Source organism: Malus sylvestris, chromosome 16, assembly GCF_916048215.2.
Source record: "Malus sylvestris chromosome 16, drMalSylv7.2, whole genome shotgun sequence".
In the NCBI taxonomy this organism is placed as follows: domain Eukaryota; kingdom Viridiplantae; phylum Streptophyta; class Magnoliopsida; order Rosales; family Rosaceae; genus Malus; species Malus sylvestris.
This window is the reverse complement of record NC_062275.1, coordinates 1,185,938-1,212,298: the sequence shown is the minus strand read 5'-3', so window position 1 is coordinate 1,212,298 and position 26,361 is coordinate 1,185,938. Positions and strand designations below refer to the sequence as shown.

Genomic DNA, 26,361 nt, shown 5'->3' with positions numbered 1-26,361 from the left:
AGATATAAAAGTAATTTGGAGTGTATAAATATTTTTTTTTAAACCTACTAACGTAAAAATTGTGCATAGTAGGATAAATAAGTTATTTAATATTAAATTTTGGGGAGTTTTAACAAAACTCTCCCGGTACAGTTCACTTTTAACGAAAAACCAAATTTTTACCTTTAACTAGCACTATTCACTATACCTTTAAAAAGGGCTTTTCGTTAAAGGAGAAGTTTTTTTTTTTTTACTTTTCGTTAGTTTTCCTTAAATTTTAATGTGGAGTGCATTCAAAATTTTGTGGGGTGCTAATATAAAAAGACTTTTATTAATTATCTTCATACATTATCTTTGGTTTCTTGTTTCTAGCACTCAAAAGTGGATTTTACGCTTCTGAATATTAACGTCACACACGTACACAAAAGCATGAGTCCCAGACTCCCAGTTGATGATGAATTCCAAATTCATCTCTCCTTTTGCTTATATTTATTTTCTTCAATAACATGAAGCTAGTAACATTACTTTCCAGTTTCAGTCAGAGTCATTTACGCTTGAGAACAGCAAGCAACTGACTTTTGACTTCGCATCGTGAGTTTATGAGGTCGGCAATGTCTACAAGTTTATCGGTCAATCTTCCAAACATTTCTTCCATAACCTCACTTCCAAAGTGTTTGGCAAACATTCCCTCCATTGCAGCCCTCACATTCGTCACCCAAGCTGGTATGTCAACTGGACCACCTTTCAGATATGCTGCTGGGTTTGTCGACTCCATTCTCTCTATCTTAAAACACCCGTTTTTCTCTAATATCCCCTCCATCTCCTCTAGAGAGGCTGCATAAAATGGCAAGTTGAAGGAATCCACTTCACTTTCTTCAATTATTCCCTGTTGAAGGAAAAGAAATGGCACCATATATATTTTCAGTTAAGTTAGGCAGTTGTTCTTTTCTGGTGATCTATCTATTAACTTCTTTTTTATCAAATCTATTTTATTACAACAATTGTTTTATACTCTAAAATATCTCCTCTTTGAGGGGGAAAAAGAAGTAAAAAAATATGGTTTTGCTTCAATAAAAAATAAAACTTTTTATTAGAGAACACTAATTAAACATACAATAAACCGACACTATAAACGTGCTTTATTGCCTGTTTAATGCAGTTTCATTGAAAAAGTTCTATACACTTATATTTCCAGGTGAAAACACTTATTGGCCTCTCTTCGCTATTAGAACCCCAATATGTGAAATTCTACTTTCATTGTTTTTGTCCATTATGTGATATCCTAACACACCTCAAAGTTGATTATTAATAAATTTTAATGTAAATTATAGGAGCTTATAATGAGTTATCAATATTACCTCTTTTGCCATATCCATGAGGCTAGACGATAAACAATTGCACATCATACCCATTGGAATTTCTGAATAAGGCGTCCCTTTGGGAATTCCAACCAAGATCATTACCATCATTCCTCCAGGCACAAGCTCTTTGGCCCTAGCATTCAAAAAATTCTCCATGTCCTCCGCAAACTGGGACGCATAAGCCTCAACTACTTCATCCGGTGCACTTGTGTAGTGAATCCTGCCCCTGTTCCATGTCGGAGAGGCCTTGTTTTGCAATACTTCCGGCGACTTAGAGATCCAGTGGAGACATAATGAGGTATGCACAAAGTGGATAGATGACTCGGGAAACAAACGGTGATGGAAAGAACCGGGCACGCCAGCTGCAAAGTATTGCCTGTCTTGTGGGAGAGAGGTGAAGAGGGTGTTGAAGTCATTCGACTCTTGGTCGTTAAAGAAGACTTGAAATTCAGGCATTTGATGATCATCAGAATGTTGAACATCGTTGAAACATGATTGGGATAATTGGGATTGGTGTTTGCGTTGCATGGCTTCTAGTATGTCTTGAATTATCATGAAAGTGTTTGGTCCAGTGGCACATCCCAAGTCCGCAAGACGAATGGTGTTTGAAAGGGAGAAGAGTTTTTTCATATCAAGCTTCTGCTCAATTTCCTCAATGAATTTTCTCTTCTCATCCTCAGTGCACTGTCTCTGCAAAATTAATGGTTCTATTAACCTATTACAAAATTCATCTATATTACAAAGAGAATAAGTTAAATATATTTCAAAAGGGGAGCATACTGCTCTATAACAAACTTGGTTAAGCTCGTATCTAAAATAGTATTATTTAAGGGAATTGCTATTAACATTCCAAAAATTTCACTCTACAGTACTCTTCACAAATGTATTTTCTTTTTAATTATATAAAGTTTAGAGTGCAAATTAAGATTTTAAAAATGCTAATAACAATTCTCTTAACTAAAAAAAAATACAAAATCAAAGGTTTTGTATTTGTCCGTCCAGCATTTTAATAAACCAATATGTGGGTAGTGGAGGTGAATCCAAACTTTATTGGAAATAAATCAATTTCGACTTGTTAAATTTAAAGCCCATATTAAAATGTTAATGGAGAACCCGATATGCAGTTGGATGGAACTATTATACATTGTTAAAATTTTAAAAATATAAGAAAAAAAAAAAAGAAATTAAGTATCTCTCTCTCCAAATACAGAAGTCTTCTCTTTAGCCTTTTATTCTCTGGTATGAATTTAAGGAAAAAAAAAGGGCAAGATCGTAGGGCATGTAGTTAGCTAGCTAGGCTTGTAGGTAGCAAATATATGGGCGTCATACGGTTTGAGGCGGAGCCAGGAATTCGCAACTATGGGATCATAAACAAGAACTTTAAAAAATTGATCTTACTTGACATTTAGTGCTATAATCTATTTGTATTTCTTTTTATTTATAAGTAATAGGTCTTAGGTTCAATTCTCGCCAAAAATGAATTTGAACAACATTATTGCTAGCTTATTGTAAAGCTTAACCACTCCCTCACCCCTTATATAGATAATATCATTTATCCAAAAAAAAAAAATGAGCATACCTTCGTTCTAATAGTTTACAAACATCGGATCACAATACATATTCATTAGAATCAAATGTATTTTTAATTGTATACAACCAAGCTATTATTCAACTACTAATTTTCAATACAATGTAGATTCGTCACAATATTGACGACTGAAAAAGCTTTCCCAATTATGGAAAGGTTGTAGTTTTGATATGTTTAAATTAAAAAAAAATATTCATTCAAGGTCTCCCTATTTTGTTGCCTTAGGCAGTAGACCAACCTCAATGGTAATGGTTGTATTAAAACTTAAAATTTATGTTCTAAACTCACCCAAAGCTTCTCCAATCATTGGGCTATAAAAAGTTTTGGGTTAAAATTTATTTTTGGGCCAAAATTAACCTAGAAAAATGAGGCAATGTTACTGGCTGAAACCCAAATGTTGACATTGTCGGTCGCTTGTGGAAATATCAACGACTATTTTTTTATGGGACAATCCACGAGGTTGGACCGTTGGCTCAGATTCAATCTTTTTAAAAAAATCAAATTTATTAGTACATTAAATCTTACGGTTGAGATCGAATATGAGCAAATATAAGGGTAAAAACAAGATCTTACGTAAAATTAAATCCAACGGCTAAAACAATTAAAAAAAATTAATCAAAATTCCTCTAGAAACTCTATAAATACCTATATATGTATTTGTTCAAACATCCACATAAAATCCACTTTCGTCAAACAATTCTTTCTTTTTTTCTTTGTACCCACGTATGTATTTGTGTTTAAGAATCAGGTAGGTAGTGTGGTTTTTCATGTTCTTTCATGTGGTGCATATGTGTAAGAATGAGGTAGGTTTAGTGTTGTCGGATTTAAAAAAATTTAGGTTAAAATGTTCATAAAAGTAAATTAGAATAATCTACATAAATTATTATTTTTTTAAATATTATGAAAAAAAGGCTAATATCATTTTTTTAATCATTTTGTGCTAAAATGTTAAGCTAAAACCATTGGAGGAGAAAAACTGTTTTTGGTTAGAATCTATTTGAAATTTTTGGGGTCATTTGCAACCAGTACCCCTATGTTGGTTCTGCCAGCAACAAATGAAAACACAAACTGAAGCTTGATATAAAAACTATCATGCATGTATATAGAGCCTGTTCTCGTTGACTACATGACCTAAGAAAATTGTTGTAATCTGCTATTAGATTAAAATCTAGGTGATTAAAATTTTCTTAGACTATGTGCGTAGGAGAATGTATGTCTAGCAAGCACATGATTATAATAATATTGGTAAAGTCCACGTCATGCCTGACGTATCTAGGGTTTCATGCATCCGTGATATGCATTATATATATTTAAAAAAAAAAACGTAAATACATATGATTATACCTGGCTGCAGGAGTTGTTGAAGTAACTGTAAGTGCCTTTTCCACCGTTCATAGGCAACGAAGTTGTGATCGGTATCGCACTATTTTCACGATCTCCGTTGAGATTCATGGAAACAGCTGAAACCTGCAACGTTCCTTTGCCCCCTTCTGCCATATATATATTAGAAGCTTATAGAGGCAAGTAGATTTGATTTGTGACGACTAAGATCAGTAGGTGTGGTATTATATAGAACAATTAAAGGTGTGAACAAATGCTCATGCAACTTGGTGGTACCACCACAGATGCATGCCATATATTAATTAATCCTAGCTAGTTATAAATATATGAATAATTATTTCGATTATATTGTTAAATTGACATGGATCCAATCCAAAGAAGGCTGACTTCTATATAAATATATGGTAATTATTTCAATTATATTCTGAAATTGACATGTACTATCCCAAGGTTGACTTCTATAGAAGGAGATGCGAACTAATCAAGTTGGCTAGAGGAATGTGCTCTCTTCTTCACTTAAATTATAATGTTTTGAAACGTCAGCTATAATGTAAAAATAAAAATGTAACTTCAACTACTTTTTGTCATTTGATGCCCTAATTGCGGTGGTTATGAGAGTAAGACAATAAGTCATAAGATATATTAATAGGGACCAACTACAAATAAAAAAGTATCTATACATATAAAAAAGAATCGAAGTGTAGGAATTTCACGTTGTGTGGTCTATAATTCGCTCCTAGAAACAAACGAAAAAGAAGTTGAGGTCTTGTTATTGTTTTTCTTACTTTAAGACGATTTCAGTAGTAAACTACTAGTATTGCTGCAAATTGGCTGGTTAGAAATTGAACTGATAATATCATACTTTCATCATTTACCTTGACTTCGGAAAAAAAGAAAAAAATGTACACTCTTCTTTTACTTTGACAATTTTGTCTTTCTCTGCTTTGGTAGGGGTGGGCTTAAAAAACCAAAAAAAAAAAAAAGAATTGGTCACGGGTCAAAATTGACAAAACCCAAATTGAACTTGAAGAAACCGAACAAAATCGAAAGTTATTAGTTTGCTTCGGTTTCAAAAGTTTGAAAAACCGAACCAAACTAAACTAAACCGAATTAAATATAAATGATGTGTCACCAATATAAATGAACTTTATCAACTCTTAAGTCATAATCCAATTATCAACTTTCATTTCATTTAGTTTACAAAATTTAGTTTACAAATTTAGTCTCCCAATTATTTTCCTTACCAATTACATGTGATCTATGAAGGGCAAAGTAAATCTTTCGCAGGGCCATCCATATCAATCTATATAACGTGCATTTGCAATTAGTGTGAAAAACCTTTTGTCAAGAATTTGTTTTCAAATTACTTAATCATGATGATTTTCTCTAAATAGTCTCTTAACTTTAACTCAATTGTAGAAATAGTCTTTCCAACATAAATCATTTTGACAGAATTCTGACGGAATTGACGAAAAAAACTATAGCTACACATTTTGATAAATTTAAGGACCAATAATAATGAATTTTTAGTTGAGGGAAATTGCTACAATTTACTCAATTTTTTTTATCTAATCTTTTTTGCAGTCCTTTTCTTGAAAGCATGCATTGGCAATGTAATGAACCGCATATATGACATATTTATATGTAACCCAGTATATAAGTTAACACAAACATAATTATAGCCCGCTTAAAACTTAAAACTTCATTGTTCTTGGAAAAAAAATATTCAAGTTGGTTATTATTTATTTATATGTCTGTAACATGCAGATGTAAATACCCGAAAGCATTGCGTAAAAAGATGCTGCAGAAGACTTTGTAAATTAAGATACCGTCTAATTGTCGATTTAGGAGCTATAATACATCTATATGTATAATGTATGTATATATATACTTACGTACATTTATATACTATAAAATGTTCAGATGATGGAGGACCACTGTTAGGGTTTGCTGGGTTTCGTTAATTAGTAAGTATTTAAACAAATTAATACTTAGTATATAAAAATGTGGCCAGATAGATGACCATCATCATTACATATAGTGACAATTTGGTGAGAGTGAAATTAAGAGCTAGATAGCTAGGGTTGTGGACCACCCTATACTATAATTATGGGGAGCTTAACTTAAAAAGACATGACAGCTTCATAGAGCTTGAAGTACTAATCTCATTTTACCCTTGCGCCATTCTTCATTTTTTACTACCTATTGACAGAACTCTCGCATCGATCTCAATAACATTAAATGGATGGCAATTTGTATTACACATATATATTCTTCCTTAAGCTATCCCAGTCTGCTTTTTAGCTATTGCTAATAAATTTTTAGGTTTAGCATGCCACATTACCAACATCACCGCTATTATTTTCAACTTGACCACATATTATTAGATATAGTGTTTTAGCACAAAATATCTCAGTAGTATTAGTAGTGAGTCTCTCATATATCAACGGTATCTCTTAGGTTATATCTCTGATATAACTTTATTCTCCGGTGGATGTATTTGTGCAGTATGTTAATATTAGATCATTAGCATATAATGTATGGTGTGTGTGTGTAGATTTGTTAACTTTAAGGAAGCAGGTTAAGTAACTGTAAGCCAGCGTCCCAACAATGTAAAAACAAGGACCTTCATACGAGACATATCTAGCTAGTCCATCTTTTAATTAATTTAGGGTTTAGATTTCGAGAATATTAACGGTTACTGAGATAACGCGTCATATGTTCTATACTACTTGTTAGGGGTATACATATTTTATGGACCAGGATCCTCGCCGGATCCATTCCCTAGGGATCCCACAATCTTGTCCGTTCATCGTATATCGTGCGGTCAGAAATCATTTAAAATTTAAAATTTAAAATTCAAATGTAAATAGTACCTAACAAAAACTGATCGCACGATATACGATAAACATACATGATTGCAGGATCCCTAGGGAATGGATCCGGCGAGGGTGCATATTTTATGGGTGCTCATCTGGTAAAGCATCTAGTGGTCCTAGGCCTCACCAATCACCATGGATGCAGCACCTAATTACGGAGTAATATAAGGTCCGAGGTTGGAGATGAAAGATTCCCGATAGCTCTGGCTTTGTAATATTAATACATAAAAATATAGCTCCGTTGGTTAATATCCAATAGTTGATGTGAGGAATATATTTTGACTGAAACAACTGCATGCTTTCACGTTTAAGCACATGCAGTGACCCTTTATTTACATATGGCTGATGAGACACTGCCTAGCATATGGCCAGAGTCATAGATTGGTAGGTAGGTAGGTAGGTAGGTAGGTAGGTTGTGTACTCGAAATTACTAAGTAAATCTTGGCAACCGTACGGAGTAGGGGCATGTAAACCCTAGGCACGTTGGGGGGTGGGGGGTGGCAGACAGGCTGAAATTCATATTTTGGACTAGTTGGGTGAAGATTGAATTGGATAGGTTGGGCTGTTCTTCTATTACTTGGTGCAGACAAACTTAACTGGTTAGGATTGGATTAAAACAGGCCTTAACCACCGACTCATCAACAAACTCACGACCCACTTGATTCCCTCACGACGCAAATTGAACCAGAGTCAATCTCTATACCCTCTGATCTGAATCCACCAAAAAATCGCCGGTCACGACCCGTGCTCAACACTACTCGTGATGAGAGAGAGAGATCACAATGTTGTACTATTAGGGTTTCTCAACGTGATCAACAAATTCAGTTTATCACTTCATCGGATTTGACACTTGTTAATCCTTTCTATTCCGAATCCGGCCCGCTGCATTATATATATGTGGTGTGATTTCTCAACGTGATCAACAAGTAGTAGGTCCTGTTGGCTTTCCTGCACTCAAGATATATACAAGCTCATCCCTATGACAGGCCTGTTTGCAACCCCAACGTGTGCAGTGTTTACATAGAGCTGAGGACTCATCAAGCAGACGTGGATTGCAGGGGACTGAGTTGCCCTATTTGAGGCTGGGCCTAGAGCCAGCTCATTCAGAGCCTGAGCCCAAATTTTGTGGGCTTGAAAGTCTAGAAAGTATTGCAGATCAACTATTGGAGGCTTGTCCGCACGTAACCCATACACAACTTAAAAAAAAAAAAAAGCCGTAGCAAGTTTCTTAATTAATTAATACGTTTATTTTTAGCTGTGCCTTCTGAAACTCAATTTTAATCTCAATTTACTCCATGTAACTCAAAATTCGCTACTTTACTCCCTAAGACTCATAGTGCGCTCCACTTTGCCATCTAAAACTCGATTTTGATCTCATTTTATCTCCTGAAACTTGAAAGTCGTATCTATAAAACTCAAAAATCACTCAACATTGCCTTAGATCTGTAATTTCTTATGTGGATTTGATTTGATTGCGCCAGGCTAATCAAATTCATTTTTATTTTTTTCATCTCTTCAATTTCTTTTAAACTTAATATGGTCTTATTGTTGAATGTTAACGCGTAATAGAGATTTATAATCAAATTTATTGCACATGTGGCATTGTCTTCTAGGGTTTTGGGTCCCAAGTATGTTGACCTGTAAGTTTCAGGGACAAAAAATAGAGTACACAAGTCAAAGTAGAATAAATTTTGAGTTTCAAAGAATAAAGTTGTGAGTTTTCAGTTACTGTGTGCAAAATGAGATTAAATGGAGTTACAGGGCGTAGCTAAAAATAAGCCTAATTAATAAACTAGATTCAAATTAAGATACAAAAGGAAAAATATGGTCTGTCTTAATCAACTGATTCAACTTATGTTTACATTAGATTAAGAACCAAAAATGTTACTTATTAGTTAAACTTACGTCGAAGATAAAGGTTGATGGCATGCGACAAGAAACCTTTACCGGACACATCTTTGAGGAGAGAAGTGATCGGAATGAAGTTAAACTGAATCGCGTCCGGCATTGATGGAACCGTGAGGCCCCTCGCAGTAGGTGCCGGCTAGCGGATCGCCTCCTTTTTTAGAGCATACCACACTTATATCCTACAAATAATAGTTCCAATCAGTCATCGTTACAAGTTTGCAAAAAATCCAAAAATTTAGGGCTTCTAGTTGATTGAGGAGTATCACTACACGGTCGTCATAAATGGTTCGTGCGTCGGCGGGTTCGGGATAATCGATTCAATCTCTTTCTTTTCTCTTTTTTTTTTTTTTTTCTGAATTTCCCTCTTCCAATGGAACTCCCTCTTGAAACATTTTCAGAGACTCGAGTCTTATTTCCTCTTCTTCCGACAACATTTCTCCTTTGAGCGGCATTTCAAGCTAAACAAGCGCATTAGTACTTTCCCTGCGTACACCACCAGATAAAACCCAACTACGTTTTATTTTTTAATAAAATACAAGTAATTACAATTATAATTTTTGAATGATTTGCACTTGAATTTCTCCATGATTTTGTCTTCACGTTAATTTCTTCATCTAGATTTTTCATGGGACTTTTGTTGAACTATTTACACTCTTTTGCACTTACTGCATAAAATATAGGTGACTTTTGTAGGAAGCGCAAAAGCGACGACGAGATCTCACTCTTCTTAAGTTATTAATGTTTGAGTTGTTGAATTGACCGACATTAATAAAGTGTCCATGATATGGACAAAAACGTATGAATGAATGTTAGACACGTCATTTGTAACATATTTCTTACAAAAAATTATAAAGTTATTTTTAGTTTGTCTTATTCAACTCCCTTATTAGATTTTTTTATGAAGAATTTCAAATTCGTATTTCATACAGCTGAATCTATGTTCGATTTCTTACGCTAATAAATTCCTCGATAGTGGTCACAAAAAGCTGAAATGCCTCTCATAGTTGTTGCAACCTTGAAAAGAGTAAACTGTCATGACTTTGCCATCTTTTACTATATATATATATATATATATTTTTTTTTTTTTTTAATAAAGAACAAAAAATTTATGGTGCGGGACCTAGATAAAGTTCACGTCTATCTACTCCACTACCTTAATTATTTTAAGGAAGTTTTAACAAAAAACTTCTGTTATTGTTCACTTAACGAAAAACCACTTACAAACACCTTTTTGTTATTTTCGTTAAAACTCAAAGTTGTCAAACCCTTTTAGTTAGTTTCCTTTATTTTAATGATTTAACCGATTTTTCTACTTTTACTGGGCCAAGGGAGGAAGAAGAACCCCATTAGCCATAGACATGGGTGTGGATCCAAGAAAATATAACAGTAACAGAACAAGCTTAGCAGTCAAACAAGAAGCACGACAGAAAACGATGATCATTGACGGCCGTGGTTACGATTCCATTTGAGAACAAATGTAAAGAAGTTAGCATATAAAACACAGCAAACGACACCGTACAAGACAACTTAAGCCTTAAGGTATGAATTCTGCCGAGTTACCAAGAAAAGCAACACAAGAGAGCCTTGCCAACCATTCACACCGGACATGTTCGCTTGGGGACTCAATTTCCGGCACCACCAACTGCGCCACTCCGGCGGATCCAAAACCAATGAACAGATTTTTAACATATGCACCGATGTATATCAAACGACATCAATTTGCTAAGTGAAACCAAATCAGACATAAGAGAAACTGACATGAACGAGGTTTCCCTCGTTTAAGACTGCCGATTATCAACTGCGGTGAAACGAGTTCGGACTTCATGCACAAACACATTTACAGCTTTACAACAACAAATGCGAGAAAAGTATCCGAATGCACAGCTTCTCATAACACTACATACTTTTTACATGATGAACGAAAGAAGCAAGGAAGCAGAAGCACTGTGAAATACACCGTCCGGCCTTCGTTGTGGCAGTTACGAAGAAAATGAGACAATGCCATATCTTTATCTTTGGTAAACTTACAGAGGTACAGTTTGCTCAGAGACACATGCCAATCCCTGCATCAACCTAACAATCTCCGCTACATCATCCAGATAATACTTGGCTTTGCTGGGTTTTTTGCAAACTGTGCACGCAAACACTTCTGCTCTGGGAGCAATGGATGGGCCTGATATGGAACTTGTAATTACCTCAAACATGTCTTCATCAGATCGGTCATCCCCTATGCAGAGAACAAAATCTGGTGACATTTCCCTTTCTTGCATGGTGGAAAGTAGACGTTTTGCTACAAGTCCCTTGTTTACGCCCTGCATACACACGAGAGTGTCACAGCTAATCGAGATATTGTAATTCCAGTTCAGCAATCTGAGTCAACACACATTGCTTATAACAGTAAGTCCCTTTGTTTCAAACTTCGCACTTCACATGAATGCTTCACATGATCCAATTAGTACCCGAAGCATCGTATATTTCTTTTTTTATATTAGATACATGAAGTCGGTCAGGAATTTATCACAGGATGCTTCATAAAACACTGTTTCAAATATATTCAATCGTGATGAGACATATCAGGAATCAGGATATAAAGGCAAAATTCCACAATTCATACGAAGAAAAGTTTTCATACCTATGCAGCCAACTCAATCAGCATGAACTTCGTGAGTAAAGAAACCTCGACTAATCATTAATGCTAGAGGAAACAAACAGAGAATACTTCATCTGTTGCCCCGAAAAGGGCCATAATCTTTTCCAAAATATACATTTGTTAAAATCTTAAAAGTATATACATACAAATTTTAGATAAACACATTTAAGATATAAATAATACCAATTAACAGTCTTGGTTTCAACATCTAATTTTAGCCTCGTGATTCTCTAACTCTCGAACTTCTCATTGGCTTTTACAGTTTCACATGTGTTACTAAGCTTGTGTACAGTTTGGATAACAGTCATACAGATTAGAGAGAGTATTTACAGAACAACAGAGATTCAATTTAATAAGGGGAGGTGTATCAAACCTGTGGCTTAACCTCAACTACATTCTGCCCGGTTTTAACAGTAACTGGTTCATTAGCAAGCACACTTTCAAGATGATCCAGAAGTTCCTTAGCTTGGCATGATCCAAAATCAGGATCCGCATCCTCATAACACCACACAAGTGCAGTTTCCTTGTCTTCAATGGTGGAACCATCAGTTGTTTCAGTGTAAAGCTTCATTACCGGCTCTGCAATCTGCTTCCAACTACTGTCCGCAACTGGTACACAAGTTTCCCATTCTGCATCTCGCTTTAACCTGTTTCCATATAATCATTAGTTTTAATTTAAACTGCATTTCCATAAGCATAAAAATTGATATTTACACAAATTACCGTAGAAAGTATCCATGCTCAGCAGCAATTCCAAGTTTCTCACAAGGAGAGAACCATTCAGCTAGTACTTTGCGACTTTTGGCACTAACAATGAAAACCATGTTGTTCTTGTCTCTGCACAAGCTATTCAGGATTTCAATGGATTTAGAAGTCGGGCTCTTATCGATGGAAGCCTGAGGCATCAATGTGCCATCATAGTCGAGAAGGATCGCCCTAGTTGCAGTCCTCCTGTAAGCTGACACTATATGCTCCATAGAAAGCTTCCTGAAGTTTGGACCAAGGGCCACAACTCTGAAACTCAACCCGAACCCAATACCCCAGGACCTCTGACGCAAATGGCCCTTACATGTCCTTTCCAAATCCTGGAGGAAACTACGGGCCCAGTACCCAACATCATGCGTGCTGACATATCTATAATGCTTCTCGTGCCTGAGCTGTTTTTCTGGCTCCGCCATCTCCAGGGCACAGTCCATTGCATCTGCCACAGCATCAATATTCCAGGGGTTCACACGAATTGCTCCGCTCAAAGAAGGAGAGCAGCCAATGAACTCGGACACAACTAACATGCTCTTCTTCGGGATGGACGGCTCCAACCCCAAAACTTTGTCCAACTTCGAATTTCCTTGCCGACCGATTATGTATTCATATGGAATTAGATTCATTCCATCCCTGACAGCGGTCACCAAGCAACACTCGGCAACAACATAATATGCAATTCTCTCATAGAACTTGAGTGGCTCATCAATCAACACGACAGGCTTATATCCGGGTCTCCCAAACGTTTCATTAATTCGCTTCACAGTTGAGGATGTCTCTGCCTGAACTTCTTTCACGTCTTTTCCCCGACCCCTAGCTGGATTGGCTATCTGCACCAACACGACCTTCCCCTGCCACTCTGGATGCTGAACAAGCAGCTGCTCCATTGCCAAAAGCTTCAGACTTATACCCTTGAAAATATCCATGTCATCAACTCCAAGTAACATTGTCCTTCCCTGGTCAGAGAACTGTTTGATAAGCTCAGCAACCTTGGCTTCCGTTTCTGGTAGGCTCAAAACAGACTGCAGCTGACCCATGTGTATGCCAACAGGAAGAATCTTGATGCTAACAGTTCGACCATAATACTCGAGGCCTATATAACCCCGCTTGGATTCATACGTAAGACCAAGCATTCGACTACAGCAAGAGAGGAAATGCCTTGCATAGTCAAATGTATGGAATCCGATCAAATCAGAATTTAAAAGGGCTCTCAGAATCTCTTCCCTAACAGGCAATGTCTTGTAAATCTCAGACGAAGGGAACGGACTGTGGAGGAAAAACCCAAGTTTCGCACGGTTGAATCTCTTCCTCAAAAAGGTCGGCAACACCATCAGATGATAGTCATGTACCCAGACAAAATCATCTTCTGGGTTAATCACTTCCATGATCCTGTCTGCAAAAATCTTGTTCACTGACACATACGCTTGCCATAATGACCGGTTGAACCTACCACCGAGGTCCGGCGAAAGGGGCAGCATGTAATGAAACAGCGGCCACAACTGTTGCTTGCAAAACCCATGATAGTAGCGGCTGAAAAGATCTGGTGGGAGAAAGGTTGGGACACATTTAAAGGTCTCGAGGAGGATTTGGGAAACCTCATCTTGTTCGTTCGGGTGAATCTCCTCCTTAAGACAACCAACATAAATCACTTCAATCTCATCATCCCCCAAACCATCTTTCAGTTGGAGAAGTAGTGAATTCTCATCCCAACTGAAAATCCAACCCTTACTGTCATCCGCCTTCCTCTGAGCTCTTATGGGGAGCTGGTTGGCCACAATGATGATTCGGTCAGGTTGGCTGGACGATGAAGACGTGTACCCTTCGTCATCCACATCGGACATCACGCCGGCCACATTCATAACTCGTGGGATTCGCCGGCCAATTCGGCCAAACGAGTCTCCCTCGCCGGACGCAAGCTCCAAAAGATTGGAATACGATTTCGACACCATTTCTTCCTGGCTACATGTCTTTGAAGATAAAAGCTTTGAGAAGTGAATCGAAACAAAGGGAAGGGATAAAACCAAGTACTTTTCTTGTTATCCAGGTAAGAAAGAATGGAACAGATTTAGATCAGACGCAGCTCAGAAATATATGACACCCTAACATTCAACTAGACATTGTCGTCACACTTCTGAGAAAAGTATACAGATTGGAACCGAAACCAAAGATATCAACAGCAATAGCAACAAGGACAGCAATAAAAAATTTAAAGATCCAAACTTTCAATGATAAAATTGAGAGCAGTTTGAGATGTTACCAGCGGCTGAGATTTGCAGAAACCCCACTTTTATTTTCGTGGAATTTGAAGAGAAGGAAACAAGAATATCAAGGGTGAAGGAAAATCTAATCAAAGATTGAAGGAGACAAAAGGAGGCCCTAAAATCTGGTTCCTTTCCATGGGACTTTCTCAGTGATCACACTCTTGTCTTATAAGCTCCTCTCTCTCTCTCTCTCTCTCCCCCTCTCTCTCTCTCTCTCCCCTCCCATCTCTTTCTCTCTCTAAAGAGAAGAGGATCAGACCAACTGAGGCAAAACATAAAATAGTGGGGGATAATGTTTCTGGGCAATTTGCTTTGTTTTGCACACAGTTACTAATTTTAATGGGTTTACTTTGTTTTTTTCAAAGAAGAGAAAGGATAATTGAAAACGACGAAATCTTTGTAGCCGTCAGATTCGGTATCAGGACGGAGGCGACTAGAACTGACGGCTGGGATGGTTTGCGGAAGAGAGGGGAGAGAGTAGTAGATTCCGCCTCTGGTTCTTATCCCTTGTCCTTTGGTGTTTCCGCCACGAGGCTTTCCTACATTAAGGTGGGACCCACACGAGGGGCTTGTCCATACCGCGTAAGCACTCTGACACAAAGCCTTATCTGTTTCTTTTGTTTCGAGTTTTACGGGGAAAAATGGCCGAACCGCCGGCTGGGTAAATTGTCATTTTCCACAAATATCTACAAACAAAACTGTCACGCAAACGACGTGTCGCTCTCTTGTAGTTAGACGTGTCCTATGTTCTTATCCAGAATTAAGGATTTGGATGCTCTACTGAGCAAGAAGACGGATTCTCCTAATCTAAATATACTGGAATTAAATTTTAATTTAACGGTTATAAACAGAAAATCATTCTAAAGTTATAATAATTATAATCGTTAGATTAAAATCTAGATCTGTGTATTTGAGATAGGAGGCTCCGTCTCCTTTGCTTAGGAGAGGATCCAAATTCCAGAATTAATCCTAGCTTAATGGTGTACTTGGATGGTCCATCCAGATCCAGCTGAGGAAAAAAAATAAAGGTTAAAATAAAATAATATCCACTTGCATTACATCATCGAGCTTGGACCGCATTGCTGACATGGCGAGCCGGTGACTTCCAGCTGTTGCCACACTACCTATTTGAAATTCTAACAGAAACGTGATGATTTAGAAATGTTTGTAAGATAATTGAAAACGCTTTCGTAAAAATATGTTTAAAAATAATTCTTGTGAAAAGACAAATGAATTCATGTATGTAAAAGCAAAGATGAATTAGCGGATGAGATTTTTCATGATGTTTTAGAGCATAAGATATTTCGTATTTTTTAATCGTTTTAATATTTTATTCAAAAATATAAAAATCAAAATTTAACAATAAAAAAACATGGGATATTTCTAGAGGATTTTGTAAAATTATTGCTAGTGTATAAAATAGATTATTAAATTTACATAGTAATTTGTCGTTTAATTTTTTTGTACTTGTTCGAAAAAGTATGTTTTGTTGTTGTTGTTGTATGTAATTAGCATATATAGTTAATAAAAAGATAAATTAATTAGTAAATAGTATCAAATAGTTTAAGGATAATACTTTGAGTGATAATTCATGCTTAAGTACTACTCACTCACCTTTTAACTCTGTCCAATAACATTTCAGTGTTGAATTATTTTAAAAAGTAATAAATATGCTTTGTTAATTTCTTTTTAAACTTTAAAAAACAAGTAGTACGCGACATATTTAATTAGGCCAATCAAAAAGCGATAATAAAGTAGTCACTGAGTACCTAAATATTATTCACAGCAATAGTTGTTTGGATGTCAAAATAGTATAATATTGCGACGACTGTCGGACATAGCCGCTAGGGGGCCAAGGCTCGAGCAGTCGATGAAGCCTGGACAGGCCGAAACGTGTCGTCGTCAATGAGTTGCGGTCCGCCACGTAAAGCGTCGGACGCTCACGAGAGTCAGCTTTTCGATCCCCTCATAAACGTTCAAATTGGGGGACATATGAAAATGGCCAAACAGGAATAATGGAATATGATATATTCTCACTACTTATTCCATAGGATTTGCTTCAAATTTCTTCAGCGTTTAATACGATTTGTAAATTCATATTCTACACGATATGTTATAAGTTCGATTCACACAATAATAGTGTAGAAAGAGACTAAAAGATCTTAATCAGTTTTCTGACTCGAGAAAAAATAGAGTGCTATGGGTAAACAATTGTACAACTTATTTTCTTATGTATTGCGATGGCTGCAACATCAAAGTCAAATACTACACTTTTCTTGTTGGGGGAAGGAGTGACTTAGTTGACTTTATCAAGACTAGCAATTGTACATGTGTGATGCATGTACTTGTATAAAAGCACTAAAGTGGTTGCAATATTATTAGGTGCATACATAGTATGTATACAATTACTAGTATATACTAAATATAACATACTAATAATTTGATACATTATATATTTTCGTCAGAAATTTCGTTAACTGACGACGTGTATGAAGAAAATGGTTAATATTTTGATGTTATTAATTGTGATACTAATAATACTACCCTAAACCTCCATTACTAATAATATTACCAAGAAATTTCAAAATATTAATACTACTATCTGACGGAAATTGTGATGTATAATGTATCAAAATATCCCAATTTTAATATATTAGTATTAGTGAAAACTAAGAAACTTTTGATAGTAAACTGAGATTAATCCAAAAAATTTAATTTCAATCGTATTAACTCATGTTTGTGTATGACTTTTAAGTTTTAACCTTGAATGTGAATATCTAGCCTACTCATACTCAAGTGGCTCATCCTGAAATATGAATAAAACAAAAGAAAGGAGATCGTCACTTAATCGGGCTGGACAAGGCCCATTTTATTTTGGGTTAGTACGGATAGAAACCCAACCGGGTTGACCTCGGCCCACTCTTTATGTTCCACGTGTCAACCGCACACGCCAAAACCAGATACAAAAACCAGTTTGTCTTTCGAATGTCCCAGAGAGTAGAGACCATAAACCCCCGTCAACACGGCAAACTCAAAGAAACAAAGATCGAAACTTTGTCGTCAAAACTCTACACTTTGCATCCGATTCCATCCAATTCCACTGAAATCCTCCGGGGAATTTCCTAAAACCGAAATCCCAAATCGAATTCAGTTTCAAAATCTTGGCTTTCTTGAACATGGTGAAATCGGCGGAGAAGGGCGGAGGAGATGGGTCTGGGCCGTCGGGGTCGGTGCCTCCTTTTCTCAGAAAATGCTACGAGATGGTGGATGACAAGGGCAGCGACAGTATAATCTCGTGGAGCGAAGCCGGCGACAGCTTTGCGATACTGGACATGGCCCAGTTCTCGATTTCAATGCTGCCCAAGTATTTCAAGCACAGCAACTTTTCTAGCTTCATGAGGCAGCTCAATATCTATGTGAGTTCTTCTTTTTTTCTTTCTTACCTTTTGATTTACTGGGCAAAGTTCTTTTCTTCGGCCACTGCTTTGCTGCGGTTTTTCTCTATGTTTAGTTGGTTTTTTTTTTTTTTTGTGGGTTGAATTCGTATTGGTTTGTGCAATTGTGCTGATATTTGTATTGGGGTTTCTGCAGACTTGTTTGTTGTTGTTGTTTTTGTGCCAAATATTAAATTGTTGCACATTTGTAAATGATTGTAAACAAGATGAGGTTTGAGAAGCCAATGTTCTTTCCTGCAGATACGATTAGTTTCAATAAAGTATCTATCTTGCAAGTATTGCTAATTTGGTAGTTTTGCATTTTTTTGGATTTCCTTCATGTTGAAGTTTATTCGGAATTGAAATTTTTCTGTGGTTAAAAGATTAAGTGGCACTCAAAACGATCTGTCGAAGATGGGATCCTTGACCTTTGTTGATTCGTGGAATATTTTGAATCATGAAGTTGTTTTTTCGAAGCTTCAACCATCTCCCTTTCTTTTTCTCAATCTAATTAAAAGGTTGCCGGTTAAGGTTGTGCTTCAATCTCAGCTCCCATGTATGCTTTCTTGGCTGAATTTGGATATATTTGAGAAACAAAGGGAGACAGAGTCGGATGGATTTTCTTGTTTTTCTCTTTTGATGTACGCATTGTACGTGCTTTACAGAAACCTCTGCGTAGATATCTGTATGACTGTAAAAGTCGTCTTTTTACTTGAATTGTTAACCAATTGTCAAGTACTGATGAATCTTAATGTTGCAGGGATTTAGAAAAATAGATCCAGATCGTTGGGTGTTTGCAAATGAAGGATTTATTCGAGGTCAAAAGCATTTGTTGAAGAATATTGCTAGAAGGAAACATCCACAGGGCACAGATCAAAAAAAGATATTACAGCAAAAAGACAATCCTGATATACCGTCTGAAAATATTAGTGAAAATGGTCTGTGGAAGGAAGTTGAGAACTTGAAGACTGATAAAGTTGCTCTGAAGCAAGAGTTGGTGAAGCTTAGGCAGCACCAGGAAATTTCACAAAATAAATTGCTCCTCCTGAGGAACCGCCTTCGCGGAATGGAGAAAAATCAACAGCAGATGCTGTCATTTCTAGTGATGGCCATGCAAAGTCCTGGATTTCTAGTTCAGCTTCTTCATCCAAAGGAAAATAGTTGGCGAATTGCTGAAGCTGGCGATGTAATAGAACAGTGTATGGATGATGATAGACCAGTGGCTTCTGATGGTGCGATAGTGAGGTACCAACCACCGATGATTGAAGCCCCAAAGCCTTTAGTCCCACCGAATTCAGGCTCCGAGAAACAACCTGAAGTTGATGCTTATATGGATGGAATGGAAGATTTTGTTGTAAATCCTGATTTCATGAAAATGCTAATGGATGAAAAGTTGAGCCCTGTAGAAACTCATGCCCCATATACTCTACCAGATATATCTGACGATGGTGCATGGGAGCAGTTTCTTTTAGCTAGTCCTTTCTTAGAAAATATTGAAGGTACAAAGGAAGATGGCGAAGAGCCTGCTGATGCTAGAATGGAGGTGGAACCAATAGTATCTGATCTGGATGAATCACAAAATTTTGATTATTTAGTCGAGCAAATGAAGAAATCTCAGAACTTTGCATCGGATTCAACAGTTGATGGATCTAATATGGAGAGCTCTCAAAACTTGGAGTTTATTACTGAACAAATGGGACATTTGGCTTCTGACTCTAACAACATGGAACAGAATCAGGAAAGCAGAAGGACAACTTCTGTGTAACTTAGGTTTTTTCGATCAGCTCTAGTGACAAGCTCTCGTGGACACTTACCAGTCCATCTCTCTTCCACAACTCAGTTTTAACTAATGTAAGTTGGTTCTTATCCTTCACATGTATCATAGCGTGTGTGGTTATTCTTTTATGCTGTCGTTGGAAATCATCTTTTCATTCAGCGAGGCTACCTGGAGTTTTGAAGACTTGCGTCTTCATTATTTTTCTCGTTGACAGCTTTGGGTACGCTGGGACAAGCCGCACAACTTTGCATGATCGTTTTGTTGGGAAGAGGTGACATGTTTCATAATTTTGCTCTGTTTCTACATGCAATTTTGAGACTTCTTTCGTCAAATCTAGTAGTTACTTGGTTAAAGAGAGTTGGAGAATCGTCTGCACCACTTCTCAATTCAAATGTAAGAACACTTATTTTTCGAAGTATTTGTACGACATTTTCGCGTACAAGACTCTTATTAGCTTTCGACGAAAAAGTAAATATACGATCACAGGATGAACTTATACCGAAAGGGTTTGTTACGATAATGAGCAACGTTGGAGTTTCGAAACATGAAGCGAAACGCACAAAGGTAAATCAATCTTAACACAGACACGGTAGTTTGAATGATATGATAGGACGTGTGTTCATGGATGGATGGCCTTTGCCAAGCCAAACGCAGCTGCGGATGCTATGGCTCCGATGAGCGCAGTCTGGAAGGCACTCCGGAAGGGTTTGTTATCGGTGAAGCGGCCCTTGGCGTACCCGAAGATCAGCAACGCCAGCAAGGTCACGACAACCGACGCAACCAGAGCTTCCCTGGCCCTCGGAAAGAAGACGTAAGGAAGCAAGGGTACTGCTCCACCCAAAACGTAAGCAACGGCAATGGTGAGGGCGCTGTGCAAGGCTCTCCTTGGATCCGGCTTTTCCAATCCCAGTTCAAACCTGAATCATCATTCAATTAAGTTAATTATAACCATGTCATGCAATCCATTTGGCTTAAGCTTAATACTCGATAAAATCTTAGACCAGAAATCTTGTCGGGCATCAATTGTGGTAGAAATTAAGGAGTGCAAATTAAACCAAACACTACTACCAAAATCTCGTTGGTGATCGACAACCCACCAATTGCACTTGCAGAAATAATCTATGCATGACGTATTTGGTATCAATAATGTCAAATTTTGTATTGATATTATTGTGTCTACACCACGTGGATACTTTTACTTTTGACATATTATTTATTAATGTTATTAACTGTATCGATATAAACGTTATTTAAAAAAAAAAACTGACTATTTTAAGCATAGACAACACTTTACAATCTATCAATGAAAATTCTAATTAGTTAAAAGATCAAAACAACTGATATCCTATCAGAATAGCAGATACCTACCCCGTGAAGTGTATGATCTTCAACAACCAATGAGTAAAAGATTTTGTAATGATCAGCCGTAACACAAAATGCATAATAATATTAAAAATGTGCCCCAAGTGGAAGTGGAAGTGGCCAAAAGTGCTTTTTATCCGTTCACAGTGTGACGAAGAACCACATGGGTTTTGTCCACATTTCAAAAGAGAAGCCAACTTTTGACTAAGCACTTCTAATGAGAAGATACTGGCTTTTTATAATTGCATTCGGTTGTGATGGAGGTGTTCACTTGGGAGAGCAATTTTTCGGAACAGATTTACCTGTGTTAGGTTTTAATTCAATAATATATTATCATGTAAAAAAAATTTATGTTACGTTTTAAAACAAAGTATTATCAAATGTAAAACACTACGTGACTGTAAACTTTCCTATCTAAATCCTTCTCCTTCACTTGTCAACTAGTCCTAGTTAGCCCCCACCACGTGCAGTTCACAGAATATCCACATCGCTTTGCCTACCTTCACAAAAATCTTGGAAGGAAAAGAAAATATCTTCCTATCATTCTAAGTTTTCTTAATTATATACACACTTATTATCCTGATTAAATAAAGCAAAATCATGGAGAGTGATATGAACTTATGTACAAAGGGACGAATAATGTTCTAACAAACCGACCTAACTTGTGATTCCAAAATTTACGTAAAGTAACTTACTTCATCATGAAGTCGAGCCATGCTTGGGGCTTCTTCCTTAGAGCATTCACAACCGGTGTATACTCATGCGGCTCTATTCCATACTCCGCCAGTATCTCCGCCACTTCCGCCGCCTCTGCAATTACCCCGTCATAAACGAAAAGAAGTTTCATTATTCATATACAAACAAGCAATAGTTACCTTAATATAATCTAAAATATTAGAAATAAGACTCAAACTTAGGCGTAACGGGCGAAGCACACTGCTCCAATTAACATGATCAGGACCTAATTAAAATATAAACTTTAAAGCTAATTGAAAATTAAATCAAGGGAGGAAAACAATCCAAATTAAACCTGTATCAGGAACGTTTACAATTTCTTCTTGTTCTCTCCTCAGCTCCCTCAAATAGTGATCCGATTCACTTTTTGCGGCCAGATATCTGCGTAATAAAATATCAATGAATCAATATATTACCAAACAAGCTGTGATATCAAACAATAGCGGAACAGAAAGAGTACCCGCCGAGTCCCATGGAGATGGCACCGGCGGCGACTTCGGCGATGCCAGCAGTGAGGACGATAGATGACGTGGCATTGGCGCCGGACAGTCCCGCAGCGAGAGCGAACGGCACGGTAAGACCGTCGGATACGCCGATGATGATGTCCCGGACGATCTCGCCGGCGGTGAAGTGCTTCTCGGTGTGCTTATTCAGCAGTGCTTGCTTCTCGCGGTCTAAGCTGTTCGTTTGTCCGTCATTAGCCATTGAGAAAAAAATGAAATAGGGTTTTGGGTTCGTCCGTCTAAAACTAGGTTTCTTCGAGTGAGAAAGAAAGAGCAAACGTCTGAGATATCGGAGCGTTATATTTATGTGGGCGTCTTTTTGTGTATAAATTGGGGTAATTAGTATCCAAATTTCCAATGATTTTAACCTTTTTGTATGCTCCAATCACAGCGTGCGTCAGGCGTGCGTGCATTTTGCTTTTTTTCAGAGGAGAAACGTTAAAGATACTATTCTAAAGTGAGAATCAATCTGAATATCTGCCATCACAATTTAACATCAATTCTTATGCTAAAATTATAAAATATTATATAAAAAAATGAGGTGATAAAGAGTCTATGGAGAGTCTGCTTAGCATTTCTCTTTTTAGATTGAGGAGGATGTTCTATGCTACAATCGTAATGTTAGAGAGACTAAATTTAGAGACTAAATTTTGAAAACTAAAGGGCATAAAAATTGATGATATGTTTATTATTTAAGCGACATGTTTATTCTTATTGATGACACATCATTTAATTTGCTAATTTGTCTCCAAATTTAATCTCCCTAGCATTACTTGAACGACAACCATTTGAAAATTATTAGTGATGCAGCAGCAAATTTTTGGCGCCATAGTTTAAACAAATTACAATGGTGTAATAAACCTCTTGTATATCAGTTTCACTCCACATCGATGATCTAATCCACATCGGAGATTTAATCAATTAACGTGCCAGCCTTCTAACACTAACATCCAAGATTTTGCAGGCATGCAAGCATAGTAGGGCATGCAGGTGGCATATTGAGACCGAGTCACGGAGGTGGTAATTATAAATAACAAAAGGTGTCCTCATACAGAAATAGCCAATGCAATATTGGTGCAGGCAGTTGCAGCCTTTACAGGTTCTGTGTGGAATATTAGTTTAGAATCTGTGCCTCTCGTTTATTCAGGTATCAATGTTTGGAATCATAGACATACCTGATGCTCTAATTTAATTTCTTAATTTTTACATATTTCCATCGATATATATGAGGTTATTATTCAGGAAATCATCGTTTATTAACGTACGACATGGAAGACGGAACCAGAACAATGTAGGAACAGATATTATACAAGCAGACACACACACACACACACATATATATATATATATAGCTACTAGAAAAAACGATCAAAGAATGCAGAAAGTTGAAATTAGGAGACATTAGAAAACGCTAAATACCCAATTAACTAGCTAGTTTCGTCACAGAGACGGAGGTGGCCACTAATTATTGATTAATGGTAAGCTTGGAAAAGTTTAGCAATGGAATAAGCAGCGGCGGAGGCAATGGCTCCGATGAAGGCGGTTTGGACGGCGCTCTTGAAGGGTTGAGTGCCGGTGAAGTGACCCTTTGCAAACCCAAATATCATCAGAGCAAGTATGGTGACGACTACAGATGCAACCACAGCTCGTGTTGCAATTGGAATGAGCATGTAGGGTATTAGGGGAACCAATCCACCAACAATGTATGAAAACGCAATTGTCATTGCACTTTGTAGTGCTCTCATTGGGTCTGGTTTTTCCAGCCCTAGTTCAAATCTGCATCATATATAATTGATTAATCAATTAGTCACACCTCAAAAACTTGACAATAATCACTATTACTTTATCGGTGGCTATTAGCCACCGACATTTTACGCATCTCATCTTGCATAACTAATGTTAATAGCTATTATTTGATCAACGTAGCTTTGCTTACTTCATCATGAAATCAAGCCAGGCTTGAGGGTTCCTCCTGAGAGCATTCACCACAGGCCCATATTCATGTGGTTCAACTCCATATTGTGACAATATTTCAGCAACCTCAGCAGCCTCTGCATTTCTCATCATCATTATTATTATTATACACACACACACACACGATAGTATCAAACTTTAAAATGTCAAATGAAATGAAAACGAGGTCGCATAGTATAACATTTTTAATTAGCTTTAATATGTTAATTACGTGCGTGGTCTATAAACTGAACGGTGCAGTTTGAAAGAGGTTCACATTATCTTATAAGTTGGCAGGCAGGCTCGTGAATTTTCTGTGTGCAGTAAGAAAAAGTTCCGCACACACAGATCTAATTATAAATTGTAACAAATTCAAAAGATAAACACATAATACACTAAATTAACATTAACTTTTTACACGCACATTTCACAGTTAACAAGAGTTGTTTTTCTTTTATTGTTTTAAGGTTAAAGAAAGTAGAGGAATGTAAATGATTAAAACTAATTAATTAAACTGTAAAAATTATTTAATTATAATAATGTTGAGACCTGTATCAGGGACAGCGATGATTTCATCTTGTTCCCTCTTTAGTTCTTTCTTGTAATGATCAGCTTCACTCGTAGCAGCAAGGTACCTGCATTCATATATATATATATATATGAATACCAAAATTAACAAGATATATTGAAAACACAATTAAGCATATGCAAGTTTCAAAAGAAAAAAAAAAAAAAGCATCGATAAATTTAATGGAATTAATACCCGCCAAGTCCCATAGATATTGCACCGGCGGCAACTTCAGCAATGCCGGCAATGAGAATGATGGAGGAGCTAACATCGGCACCGGACAAGCCAGCGGCTAGGGCAAAAGGGACAGTGAGACCGTCGGATACACCGAGAATGACGTCACGCACAATCTCACTCGACATGAAGTGCTTCTCTTCATGGTCATGCAGAATCAGCATCTGCTTCTCTAGGTCAGCATAACCATTTTGATCTGCCATTTTTGATATTTCTTAATAAGCAAATTACGAAAAAAGTACAAGCAAATTAAGACTGTTCCACTGAACTATCTCAGTCTTCTATTGGTGAATGGCTAGCTATTTATACATGGAGGAAGAGTATGATCATGTGGGCCAAATTAAAATTTAGATTAATAGTGGGGTGAGTGTGTAAATTCAGATTTGGAGAAAAAAGTATTGGTATTCTGCAGATTCCAGATATAAAGAGAAATCAAAGAGATGTATGTGCATATTGATTGTTTTCTGCTGACCCGCCGAATAATAATTTAAGAGAAAAAATATAAAGTTGTGTTTTCATTTGATTGATCTGTCACTTCAAAGGCGTGTGCGTACCACAGGCCTCGATGGCCTAGTTGACATGCATGTGCTGAATCGTGGACTTCACTGAGCCATTGCTGGGGTTTATGTTATTTTATAATGACATAACTTGTCTCTTTATACATTAAGAGATTCTTTGTATACAGACGTGATGATATTGAACAATACAAGCGTGATTATCTCTTTATCACTGTATAAAAAATTATACTAAAATTATTTATTGCTATAGAAATCGTTTATTCATCTATATAAATTAAACAAATTAACGAATTATATAAAGATGCTATCTGTTATCATAATTGTCAATCATATATGACTAATGGTGTCTAAATGAGATTGTTTTTTTCATAAATGATACTTAGAGTTGATAACAAAAATGAACAATTATAATGATAACGTTTGTGGGATAAAATAACGGACCTTCTTCAAGTAAGGAGGATGACTTCTCACATGTAGGAAAATACAAAATAAAAAATGAAGTTTTTTTTTTTATTTTTTTTTATCAAATAAAAAATAAAGTTTGGGAATGG

At 36.7% G+C, this 26,361-nt stretch overlaps 5 protein-coding genes across 7 annotated transcripts; 1 reads left to right on the top strand and 4 right to left on the bottom strand.

Moving 5' to 3' along the window:
* Positions 1 to 523: 523 nt before the first annotated feature.
* LOC126606638 (loganic acid O-methyltransferase-like) lies at positions 524 to 4,425 on the bottom strand. The gene is made up of 3 exons (XM_050274019.1): positions 4,273 to 4,425; positions 1,338 to 2,030; positions 524 to 865 (listed from the first exon to the last, which is right to left on the bottom strand). The coding sequence occupies exons 1-3, from the start codon at positions 4,423 to 4,425 to the stop codon at positions 524 to 526; spliced, it is 1,188 nt and encodes a 395-aa protein (XP_050129976.1).
* A 6,375-nt stretch (positions 4,426 to 10,800) lies between these two features.
* On the bottom strand, positions 10,801 to 15,040 carry LOC126607059 (alpha,alpha-trehalose-phosphate synthase [UDP-forming] 6). Of its 3 annotated transcripts, none has more exons than XM_050274489.1 (4): positions 14,723 to 15,040; positions 12,430 to 14,432; positions 12,080 to 12,353; positions 10,801 to 11,368 (listed from the first exon to the last, which is right to left on the bottom strand). In XM_050274489.1, exons 2-4 carry the CDS (start codon positions 14,412 to 14,414, stop codon positions 11,081 to 11,083), a joined length of 2,547 nt encoding a protein of 848 aa, XP_050130446.1. In that variant the 5' UTR covers positions 14,415 to 14,432; positions 14,723 to 15,040; the 3' UTR covers positions 10,801 to 11,080. The 3 variants fall into 3 exon arrangements, with proteins under 3 accessions (XP_050130446.1, XP_050130445.1, XP_050130444.1); XM_050274488.1 differs by having other exon boundaries at positions 12,430 to 14,596; positions 14,723 to 15,039; XM_050274487.1 differs by having other exon boundaries at positions 12,430 to 15,039.
* A 2,664-nt stretch (positions 15,041 to 17,704) lies between these two features.
* On the top strand, positions 17,705 to 20,441 carry LOC126608352 (heat stress transcription factor A-8). Its single transcript, XM_050276227.1, has 2 exons — positions 17,705 to 18,142; positions 18,921 to 20,441. Exons 1-2 carry the CDS (start codon positions 17,903 to 17,905, stop codon positions 19,923 to 19,925), a joined length of 1,245 nt encoding a protein of 414 aa, XP_050132184.1. The 5' UTR covers positions 17,705 to 17,902; the 3' UTR covers positions 19,926 to 20,441.
* LOC126608353 (vacuolar iron transporter 1-like) lies at positions 20,316 to 22,861 on the bottom strand. Its single transcript, XM_050276228.1, has 5 exons — positions 22,495 to 22,861; positions 22,330 to 22,415; positions 21,995 to 22,109; positions 20,542 to 20,854; positions 20,316 to 20,491 (listed from the first exon to the last, which is right to left on the bottom strand). Exons 1-4 carry the CDS (start codon positions 22,737 to 22,739, stop codon positions 20,557 to 20,559), a joined length of 744 nt encoding a protein of 247 aa, XP_050132185.1. The 5' UTR covers positions 22,740 to 22,861; the 3' UTR covers positions 20,316 to 20,491; positions 20,542 to 20,556.
* Positions 22,862 to 23,768: 907 nt separating this feature from the next.
* On the bottom strand, positions 23,769 to 25,694 carry LOC126606465 (vacuolar iron transporter 1-like). Its single transcript, XM_050273858.1, has 4 exons — positions 25,254 to 25,694; positions 25,040 to 25,125; positions 24,474 to 24,588; positions 23,769 to 24,313 (listed from the first exon to the last, which is right to left on the bottom strand). Exons 1-4 carry the CDS (start codon positions 25,493 to 25,495, stop codon positions 24,010 to 24,012), a joined length of 747 nt encoding a protein of 248 aa, XP_050129815.1. The 5' UTR covers positions 25,496 to 25,694; the 3' UTR covers positions 23,769 to 24,009.
* Positions 25,695 to 26,361: the final 667 nt, after the last annotated feature.

Excerpts from the sequence above, each read along its gene's own strand:
- LOC126606638 (XM_050274019.1), bottom strand. The coding sequence starts at position 4,425 with ATGGCAGAAGGGGGCAAAGGAACGTTGCAGGTTTCAGCTGTTTCCATG. Across the intron at positions 2,031-4,272 it reads TCAACAACTCCTGCAGCCAG|AGACAGTGCACTGAGGATGA; the intron begins GTATAATCATAT and ends TTAATTTTGCAG. Across the intron at positions 866-1,337 it reads TCATGGATATGGCAAAAGAG|GGAATAATTGAAGAAAGTGA; the intron begins GTAATATTGATA and ends TTCCTTCAACAG.
- LOC126608353 (XM_050276228.1), bottom strand. The coding sequence starts at position 22,739 with ATGGCTAATGACGGACAAACGAACAGCTTAGACCGCGAGAAGCAAGCA. Across the intron at positions 22,416-22,494 it reads ATCTCCATGGGACTCGGCGG|ATATCTGGCCGCAAAAAGTG; the intron begins GTACTCTTTCTG and ends TTTATTACGCAG. Across the intron at positions 20,855-21,994 it reads TGGCTCGACTTCATGATGAA|GTTTGAACTGGGATTGGAAA; the intron begins GTAAGTTACTTT and ends ATGATGATTCAG.
- LOC126606465 (XM_050273858.1), bottom strand. The coding sequence starts at position 25,495 with ATGGCAGATCAAAATGGTTATGCTGACCTAGAGAAGCAGATGCTGATT. Across the intron at positions 25,126-25,253 it reads ATATCTATGGGACTTGGCGG|GTACCTTGCTGCTACGAGTG; the intron begins GTATTAATTCCA and ends ATATGAATGCAG. Across the intron at positions 24,589-25,039 it reads CATCGCTGTCCCTGATACAG|AGGCTGCTGAGGTTGCTGAA; the intron begins GTCTCAACATTA and ends TGAGAAATGCAG.
- LOC126608352 (XM_050276227.1), top strand. The coding sequence starts at position 17,903 with ATGGTGAAATCGGCGGAGAAGGGCGGAGGAGATGGGTCTGGGCCGTCG. Across the intron at positions 18,143-18,920 it reads TGAGGCAGCTCAATATCTAT|GGATTTAGAAAAATAGATCC; the intron begins GTGAGTTCTTCT and ends TTAATGTTGCAG.
- LOC126607059 (XM_050274489.1), bottom strand. The coding sequence starts at position 14,414 with ATGGTGTCGAAATCGTATTCCAATCTTTTGGAGCTTGCGTCCGGCGAG. Across the intron at positions 12,354-12,429 it reads GAGCATGGATACTTTCTACG|GTTAAAGCGAGATGCAGAAT; the intron begins GTAATTTGTGTA and ends ATATGGAAACAG. Across the intron at positions 11,369-12,079 it reads TAGTTGAGGTTAAGCCACAG|GGCGTAAACAAGGGACTTGT; the intron begins GTTTGATACACC and ends GTGTGTATGCAG.